Source organism: Apaloderma vittatum, unplaced genomic scaffold, assembly GCF_000703405.1.
Source record: "Apaloderma vittatum isolate BGI_N311 unplaced genomic scaffold, ASM70340v1 scaffold19489, whole genome shotgun sequence".
In the NCBI taxonomy this organism is placed as follows: domain Eukaryota; kingdom Metazoa; phylum Chordata; class Aves; order Trogoniformes; family Trogonidae; genus Apaloderma; species Apaloderma vittatum.
The window spans coordinates 35,569-45,547 of NW_009737223.1; the positions used below are offsets into that span (position 1 = coordinate 35,569).

A 9,979-nucleotide genomic window follows, 5' to 3' on the forward strand; every position below is an offset into this window, starting at 1 on the left:
CTATAAATATTCAATTTCTTTAAGTAAAAGTAGTAAGAGATCAACTTGTTCACTGTGTCTAATGACAGTTCAAATATTTTTCTGCTAAAGGCAGTGTTACAAAGAAATTGATAGAAGATGACCCTACCAATAAATTTTTCCCTGTATGCAAACATAGAACTATGGCAATGAGGGAGGTTTTTCTGCTTTTGTTCCTCCAGTCAGTGTGGGAAGAACACAGAAGGTTCCCCTGGGTATTGTGCAGACATGAAAGGAATAAGAGCTTCTCCCATCAGCTCTGATATGAATCCTGGGCAAATCAAAGAGTTACTAGGGTGTTGTTTGAGAGAATCATCCTGGTCTTGACAGGTGTGGTCCTTATTCAGAGCCCAGGAGAAGTCACTGGACCTGCAGCAAACCATTACCAGGGGAAGACCCAGATGTCTAGACTTAAGTTGTAAATTGTCCTAAGAGCCTAGCCAGAAACTCTTAAGTTTTGTACAAAAGAGAAGAAACTTAATCATAACAGAAGTGACTGACTCTGTTAATGAATGAGAACATAGATTGTTAAACATCCTTGAAGGATAAATCTATTTTTCGGATGCTTTCCTCTGTGTACATTAGATCCTTGTATTTCACAAATATTCTCTATGTCATTCCTTATGTTATATTTTTCTTGTAGGAAAGGTGTGAGGGTTATTAATTTTCTTTAGTTAGTTCCACAGTTCCCCTGCGATCATATTTACGTTGGATCTTCATTTGTGCCTGCATACTACTGTGTTTATTCAGCTGTCCTAGAGCTGAGACCAACTCAGGGCTGATACAAAACCTGCTTCTTCATCTGTGCTTCTTTTTGTATAAGCTTGTGTGTTCCTACTGTTCAAAAGTACTTCCTGCCAGATGGTTCCACAATTTAATGCATTCCCAAATTTTGTGAAACAGAGAAAGCCTGAGACAGTTTCTCAGCCTTAGGAATTTTTGTCAAAGGATTTTTAAGGTTTGGTTTTGGTTGGTTTTTTTTTTTTTAGAATATCACTTTGCACCTTTGTGAGGTCATTGCTTAATTTTCTTATTTTTTTCCAACTTTTACCTTATTATGATTTAGAGAGATAAGACTTGCAAAACTGATTATTTTTTATTGAATAACATCTTAATTGCACAGCTTAATTAAACTTATACTGGCTTATTAAATGTAAGTCACAGAATCACAGAATTGTCCTTTACAAGCATATTTACATTTTATCGGGTATAGGCCAGGCAAATAATCCAGTTAACTTTTCCTTTGATTTACCCTCTGGATATTTCAGGTGACAGGAAAATAGTTTAATATATAGGCTGGAAATACAAGAATCTTAATAATGTGATTTTCACTGTGTTGGTTTTCAATATCCTGGTTACAGGCCTCCTCTTATTTTGACTTCAATTTTCTATTATATTCTAGTAAAGGAAAAAGAAATGTCTTTAGAGAGGATGACATCAGTAGGTAATCAGATTAGTGTGACTTGAATTTGTTTCCAATGCCACTGTCGCCTATGGATCTCCCTCGAGATATCTGTGACTTTATTGATGACTATGTGGCTTTATATCAGGAAACCATTTCCTGAGTTTGTGTCGACATCCTTTTTCTTTTTGAAAATTTTCTTAAAGATGAGAAGCAAAGCATGCAGGCAAGGTGAATTCGCATTTAATTTTATCACATCTTGGATATTTGTTTTTACCTTGGTAGTCAAGGAATGCATAAAACCAACTAACTCCACTAGTAAAACCAAACTTTTGTTTTGCCAGAAGCAAGTTCATAAATGCAAACTTTAAGGAGTCACAGTGGAAAACAAATGAAAAGTCAGCTTTTTGGTGTTGTCTCTTGGAAAAAAAAAAAAAAGAGCATTGGCTCTGCAATATTAGAATTCTAACCAAACTTCTTTAATTTGAAAGACTTCACAGGGCATATTTGTCTAATTCAGATGTCACTCCAGTGAATGAAGGAGCTGACTGCTCCTCCCATTTATAGGTAATGCTGCCCATAACTATGAATGCGAGGAGAAAAAAAAACCAACCAACTTTTTCCCTGAAAAGGCTATTTTCACCTCCCAGCAGATCTTACATTTACTTTACATAGAACAGGAGGTGTTTCTAATCGGACACTTGAAAGGCTGTTGTCCAGGTGCATGCAGTATTTGAAAAAAAAAAAAGCAGGGATCAGGGCAGGGTGTGCTTGCATTACTCTTGAAGCTGTTGTCATACCCATTTCCCCGTGGAAATATAGTGACCCTTTCAAGTAAGGCACATACTGTCCTTGCTAAAGTAGGAGGAATGTTTGGTTTCAATAGCTTTTCTCTGAAAATGATCTGACATAGTAAACTCGGGAGAGGCTGATTTTTGAAATTTCTCAAAAATGGTTTCAGTGTTCATTTCAGTGTGAGGCTTCCCAGTTAATGAGAACCAACCATTTCATGCAATGAGAAAACTATCTTGCTATGCAGTTTTGGGAATTGATTTTTGGGACGTGCAAGTCCAGGGTCCACCAGGCTCACCCTGCCCGCTCTGACTGAGGAATCGGTTCCCTTCAGCAGTCAGCTGGTGGCAGCAGCAGAGTTTAAGGAGTGGTTATATGTGCAAAAACACTGCAGCCAGAGACCTTAAAATATTTGGGAGAAGGCAGCTGTTTTACAGTTTTTGCCACCACCTTTCCTTCTGTTCACTATTCTCTTTCTTTCTTTCTTTCTTTCTTTTTTTCCTCCTGCAGAATTCACCCCAGCCTTATCAGAAGAAGAGTCGTTTTGCCTTTGCCTATACTATTAATCCTATAACCTCTGCAGACTGGAAATGTTGCTGTGTCATTGTCATCTACGAATAATTGTGGTATCTTTTTGCTTTAGCAGTCTCAAAAATGGAAATGAAGATAAGTGCAACGAAGTTTCTGTGGCTTTTGATGTTCTCGGATATTGTGCCATTCAGCTATGAGAAATCAATAAGAGAGCGAGCTATTGAGCTGATGCAAGATGCACCTTTAATTGATGGGTATATAAAATATGTTCAACTAAACCCTCTTTGTGAATCTTGACATGTGAGGAGGAAATGCTCAAGTGTGTTTGGATTAGCAGAGAACATAGGTCATTACTAGCACATAGCAGTTGGTTATCTGGAAGGAATTTTGGTTCAGGGGGTACTTACTATAGGAAGAGGTGGTTGTAAATACATCTGTGATTTTCTGGCCAGGTTTTGCCACTTAATTGCTGCTTCCCTTTACATAATGTCCTTGTTTCTTTCCTGTAATTTAACGGCATCTCTCATTAGCAATGACTTCTGTGCAGAGCTAGAAAGCAGGCATCATACCTTGAAAGGGTTCCCTTACAACTGGAAGGAATTATGTCTGTAGCGACTGTATTTTGACCTGGGAACACAAATACTGATTATTCTACCGCAAGTACTTGTTTTTAAGAAGCGCGGTATCTGATTTCAATTCTTCTGTACCTTCAGAAATGATAGGGAGAAAAATAGATGCAGAAACACAACAGCTATAAAAATGGGAGAAACAAAAAAAGTTTCTTGCAGCCCTAATTAAGAAATAAAACTTGCTTGCAAAAGAAGGGAGATTTTTAAGCATATGTTACTGCAAGGATTATTGACAATTAATGGTATAAGGGACTGTGAACAGCGGAAGGAATTATATTTAGGTTAGCAGGGGAAAAACCTATTTCTCTCACAAGCTCTGTCTGTTTTCAATTCTAGCCACAATGACTTCGCACTGCAGCTGAGAATATTGTACCAAAACAGACTCAGTAGAGTCAACTTAAGAGAACTCAACAAAACCCACACAAACCTTGCAAAACTTCAGGCGGGTTATGTGGGAGCTCAGGTATGTACTGCCATGGTTGTGAGTCCGAGAATACGTTTTTACATTTGCCTCCTTCCTGGTCACAAAAGTGCTCCTGGCTTGGTTTTGCCTCTTTCTGTTGGAAAATGAAAAAAAAAAAAAAAAGAAACTGAAAAGCCACAGACAGTTTTCCATAACATTTGTGTTTCAAAAGTTTGTATTTTATAATCCCAGTACCCTTAAGCAAAACAACTGCATTTATTTTGTGATAAATAAATTAAACTTATATTTGCTTTCCTGCACGTACTCTGGAGTAGCCAAGCATGTCAGGAGACTTTAATCGTGTCTTGAGAAGATGGTCTTGCCCCGCATCGCAACTCTTCCTTTGCGGGGAAAAACTATAGCGGCAACTTCCTTATAAGCTGTATGAAATTCTTTTGGTCTGCGCTCATGAACTTCCCTATTAGCAAATGAAAGATTCTAAGCTGAAACACAAGTTATCTAGTTTTACTTGTCAATGTCTCTTTCAGTTTTGGTCAGTGTATGTTCTTTGCAGCGCTCAGAACAAGGATGCTGTGCGTCTGACCTTAGAGCAGATTGATGTTGTCAAGAGGATGTGTAACAGCTATGAAGAGCTTGAACTTGTGACAACTTCCCAAGGTGATGATCATTCTTCTAACAGAATTTTTTAAAGTGGGATTGCAGGAGATATATGCAAAAGACAGAGAGCTGCAGCAGGCAAGTTGTCATGGCTTAACATCAGTTTTTCCACTGACCCACGATAACTGTACATAGTCCTGGCTCCCTGCAGTCATGAGAAAATTTGCCATATAAACATGTAATAGTCTCAGCTCATGTTCTGTGAAAATTATTCCCTGCAATTTGCTGTAACAATTGTTACTCGGTAAGCGCTGACTTCGTACGAGTTGTGGAATTACTTAGAAATGCCTTCCTGTGATGTTTCCAGGTATCGCTGACAGTAGAAGGATCGCGTGTTTGATTGGAATAGAAGGTGGTCACTCCATTGACAGCAGTCTGGCAGCACTGAGGATGTATTATGACCTGGGTGTTCGTTACATGACTTTAACACATACCTGCAATACACCTTGGTAACTATTGTGTGTGGGTTTTTGTGAGCATCTGATCCAAAGTGGTAGCAGCTCCAAGATGAGTAAGACATGGATTCAGGCACAGAGTTCACCTGTGAAAGACTCTGAATCAAGTCAAGGATTATAGGTTTTGGGGGTAAATGGCTTGTCTTGTGTCAAGTGGGAGACTGAAGGATCCATTATGTAGTGCTTGTTATACTGATAGATTTTCAATCTTGTTAAAAAACACCAAGATGGTAAAATTGCTATCCCCATTGCTTTATTAGGAAAGTTACATAGGGCAACTTCTTTATACTTTTAAAAAAAGTATAAAAATTCATATGATTTAGATAAAAGAGGGTAAATACTATGTAAGACCTCAGCAGTCAGCAGCTTTCAATGTTGCCCTTTCTAACCAGCTCAAAAGTGCAGGTCCAATATGCAGCTACAGAGATGTGGGTACTTAATTCTTGTATCAGAATATTAGCTTGTGCTCTTTGCGAGATTGGCAAAATTCCCTCTTGTACTGGCTCAGGGAAAGGGGGAATTGTGTGCAGAGTGGGCTGAAAAGCCGCTTTCTAGCTCACACGTAACTGACACTTCAGTGCTTTTTTGTTCTCTGATGCAAGTTTGTTTAATGAGAAGATTTCCAGTAAGCATCCCTTTGCTTGTATTGCATTAACTCACAAACGTACAACAATCCTGAACCTGCAGGCATAACATCCAGAAAACAGTTACAAACGAAAAAAGCTCTGTGTGAACAAGATATGTATTTTGTAGCTCATTATCCCTGTGTTTGGTTGTGTGACATGGTAATGATTTTTGTGTGTAGCATAAGAAGTTTCAGCTGCTGATATTATAAGTCTCCAGAATAATAATTCTTTTCTCCTCCCTCACTCCCCTTTTTAAGGGCTGAATCATCATCTAAAGGAATACACAACTTTTATCCTGGTGTTATTGGTCTGACTGCATTCGGCCAAGTAAGAATTTCTTTCTAATGCTAATCTAAGCAATCTCTCTTGCAACTAACAACTTCTGGCCTTATCTTTTCAAAAGCAACTTGTCATTAAAAATGAATTACTGGAGGATCTGTATAGTTAAGAGGCGATCGGATTTCAGTCAAACCAAATTCCCTTTGATGGTTCTTAGGGTAACAGAAGCACTAGGTTTAGTTATAACTATATTATACTTAACAATTATAATAACAATATTATTAGTTGTAACAGAACAGATGTATGAATTAATATGCAGAAGTAGTGGGATATGAGTAACATTTCAAATGGCTTATTTTAGATTGACTTGAGTTTAAGTTTTGAGCATGTGGTGATGAGCCAGTAATTGTGAGTGAATAAATTACTATTAAATTAATAGGTAAAAAGAAACTCATACAGGCACAGCATGTTTATGACTAGCTGACAACTGCAGAATTTATCTGTTTACACATTAGGTAAACTGTTTCATTTAAAAATCCTTAATACTGGCACTCTTTTCTGTAAATCTGTTTTAGGAAGTGGTGAAGGAGATGAATCGCCTGGGTATGCTGATAGATTTATCTCATACTTCATATGCCACAGCAAAAGCTGCACTGAATGTCTCTAAAGCACCAGTCATTTTCAGCCATTCTTCAGCATTTTCTGTATGTAATCACTCAAGAAACGTTCCTGACGATATCCTCCAGCAATTAGTGAGTGACATGGCTTTGCGGGGGCTTTTTGACAGCTTTTGATAATTTTTTTTGAGGGGAGTGCTGTTTGGTTTGGATCTGTTTGGTTTTGTTTTTAATGGCAACGTTTGGCTAGTCTGAGACTAACTTGCACACATGCCTCGTGGTGTTTACTTCTCACTTCATCTCTGATCATGAGTTATATATACGTGAGCTACATGTTTGCTTCAGACGTTTTCTTCCAGTTGTGTTTTGTCTTTGGCTGCAACAATGAAATGTTTGCAGATGCTTTGCAGTTGTTGCCACCTGACATCGAGTGGTGTTATGCTCACTGACCGATGGATGTAGAAGGATCTACATGAGACGCTCCTGAGGTTTGCGGGACACACGAGTGTCCACTTACTGCAGATGAGCGGACTCGTATGTCTCTCATATGTCTTTTCACGTCTTGCAGAAAAAGAACAAGGGAATTGTCATGGTGACTTTCAATGCAGATGTACTGGCCTGTGGCAGAAAAGTAGTTAATGTTTCTACTGTTGCAGGTTTGTAGTTAATATACTGTAGTTTTTGTGGGTGGCTTCTATGAATTTCCTGTTGTCTGTATAAATTTTGTGATGTGTAAATTACACTGCTTGTTTATTCCCTTCCACACCTTACCCTAGCTCTAGGTATTTTTGGAGCTAATATTCATTAAACAATAGTGAGAGGTGCAAGGTGTGTAGCTGGAGGACATGATGCTCCCAAATGGAGCCAAGAATCTTTAATTCCCAAAGTAGTTGTTACTTGCTGGAAAACATCTTAAACCTTTGCAATTAGGAGTTGAAAATGTAGATATGTAATGGGTAATGAAAAATTTGTTGGTATATGTGGGCTAATTGTCGGGAATTAACATGCTGTGATGATCATGCCTCTCTCCTTTGCATCTCATCAGTGTAACTGTTATTTTGAAGATTGTCTTCTGTGCTTAATAACAGATAGCATCTAGTCAAGCATCAGTAAATATCCAGAATACATCAACTGCATTATTAAATCTTAATCTGTATTACCAGGATGCCTTCTGACTTTTTTAATTTAAAGTACTTGATTAAGAATCCATGAGTAAGGAGAACAGTCACCTAGTGCCAATATAGTAGATAAGTCTGAACTGTATTATTTCTGTTTGCTGGATGCTTAGATATTCTCTTTGATATTTTTTTTCAGATCATTTTGACTACATAAAGAAAGTTGCGGGTTCCGAATCTATAGGAATTGGTGGTGACTATGATGGAGTGGAACGGTTAGTAAAATTGTACACACATTGAGATCTGCTCTTTAAATTATGAAGGTTTTCCTTCCTTTTGGAGAAAAGACTTAAAAAATTGTCTTATGAATACTAAAACAAGTTTTATGAAAGAAGGATAAAATGATTCCTTTCAAGAACTGTAAGAAGCAGCGCTACAAATGTGGAAAAGGATCCTGATGCCCTGTGAACTCCGCAGTTGCGTGTTCTAGGCAGTGGCTTGCGCATAAAAAACAAGTGATGGAGGCTGCTTTCCTCTGGAAGCCAAAGATGAATGACGGAAAACTTGTCACAGCCTGAATTAGTCCAGGGAGATGCTATAAAACTTTTTTCCACTATTGCTTTCTTGTGAGGAATGCCCAAAGTGTTTGGGAGCTGTCAAACTGGTTCTGCTTTTGGTGCTTGGGGAGTGTTTGAGGAAAGCAGAGCATGGTGAAGATCCTACAACATAACCTCTCTTGCTCATTCCTAGGGTAATGTTGTTACAGCACAGGAAATAAATGTAGGTTGAGTGGCGTTGGCTGGCATAACCCTAAACGTTTTTTGGCCTTTTATCTTTCTGTTGAATCTTCACCTCCTTTTTTAAGTTTTCCTGCGCTCACACTTGGGTATGAAAGTCACAGTCAGACTTGTATCTGTCACATCTGACCACAAAAACAGTGTGTCAGCTCCCATGACAATTAGCTAATCGTAGCTCTGTAACTATAATCTCCAAATTAAAAACACAGTTTGCAACAAAAGGCCACATTTTATTGCACACATTTTTGCAAAGACTCTCAGTTTAATGGGTGGAGTTGGGAAGATCCTAATTCCTGGCAAAAAGTAATGGCAGAGATTTCTTGAGATATGCTTATCACCACACTTCCACAGAAAAGAAAAATAGCAGAAAATATTAGGTGTCTCCAAAACAAAGCCAAAGACACATGGTAATACAACTTAAAACAGCTGTTTAATACAGATTTTACAGCTTCTTCAAATTCCCTTTAGTTCCGATAAGAATTGGCACAAGACATAGGTCAATTTTGCTTATTGTAATTTCTTCAGCAGAGGGTTTGAATAGCTTTCTTTTCACTGCCTGAACTGCTGAATTCAAAACAGTATTACTACTGTATTTTCTTTGAAAAGGGCAGAATACAGAAAATTGCCTGCAACTCCTTAGCTCATCGTGTTCTTGCAGATTTCCTGTTCTCAGTTACACAAGTGGACTGCACCAACTCCATCTGTGATACAGCTATTTCCTCTTACTCTAAAGGCCAGCTGTAAAGAATGGATTAACACATACATGAGTTTGTGGGCTTTTTCATCTGTTTTCTTATTGTATCCTCCATGCTGCTGCTCTGCTTATACACGAATGCATCTTCATTCCAGAATACACAGTTTTGTTCTGCTAATGGGATCCTCTGTGCAGAAGAAAGCCTTTCATTGAGTCCCAGTCCTGCTTCTGTTTATGTTGGTTGAATTCTTAATTATTGTTTTAATTTCTCAAAGGAAGAATTGGGTCCACAGTGAGCTCACTCCAATAGTGAACATATGCAAAAGACAGATTCAAAATATTTTTCTACCCTTCTTTTCAGTGATGTGCGTTGAATGTTCTTGTATAACTCTTGCCAACAGTTTCCCTGAGGGATTGGAAGATGTTTCTAAATACCCTTCTTTGATTGAGGAGCTTCTTAGAAGAGGATGGAATGAAGCTGAACTGAAAGGGGTCTTAAGGGAGAACTTTCTACGTGTCTTCAGGGAAGTGGAAAATGTAAGATTAAAATCTAAACTGAATCTTGATTCTTACTAAGACAGAGAGAGGAACTGTTGGTGCCTTGCTCTGCCTTTTTTATTTTTTATTTTTTTATCTCTGCTCAATGAGAACTCTATGAGGGAATGTAAGCACTTGATGCAGTAATTCAAAATGCTGGAAAAGAAACAAAGATGGCAAGAGAGTGTTAGCAGAATGAAGGAAACAGAGAGAACGAACAAGTGAATAAAGCTCTTTGGAACTTTTTCTCTCTATGGTAATCTCATAAGTACACATCACTGACTTCTAAATAGAATCTCTTCATGGTTTGGAGAAACTGCGGATGTACCAGTGTCACAGTCTGGCTGTGATCACTGGTGCAGTAAGGAATGCTGACTTCTGCAAATCAATCTAATTCTTGTCATGG

General features: G+C 38.2%; 1 protein-coding gene across 1 annotated transcript; it reads left to right on the plus strand.

Moving 5' to 3' along the window:
• The first annotated feature begins 2,866 nt into the window (after nucleotides 1–2,866).
• DPEP2 (dipeptidase 2) lies at nucleotides 2,867–9,612 on the plus strand. Its single transcript, XM_009877268.1, has 9 exons — nucleotides 2,867–2,997; nucleotides 3,709–3,835; nucleotides 4,324–4,453; nucleotides 4,761–4,902; nucleotides 5,792–5,861; nucleotides 6,389–6,565; nucleotides 6,999–7,086; nucleotides 7,745–7,820; nucleotides 9,438–9,612. The coding sequence occupies exons 1-9, from the start codon at nucleotides 2,867–2,869 to the stop codon at nucleotides 9,610–9,612; spliced, it is 1,116 nt and encodes a 371-aa protein (XP_009875570.1).
• The last annotated feature ends 367 nt before the right edge of the window (nucleotides 9,613–9,979 follow it).

Coding starts and splice junctions, on each gene's coding strand:
- DPEP2 (XM_009877268.1), top strand. CDS start 2,867: ATGGAAATGAAGATAAGTGCAACGAAGTTTCTGTGGCTTTTGATGTTC. Junction 2,998..3,708: donor GATGCACCTTTAATTGATGG/GTATATAAAATA, acceptor TTTCAATTCTAG/CCACAATGACTTCGCACTGC. Junction 5,862..6,388: donor GTCTGACTGCATTCGGCCAA/GTAAGAATTTCT, acceptor AATCTGTTTTAG/GAAGTGGTGAAGGAGATGAA.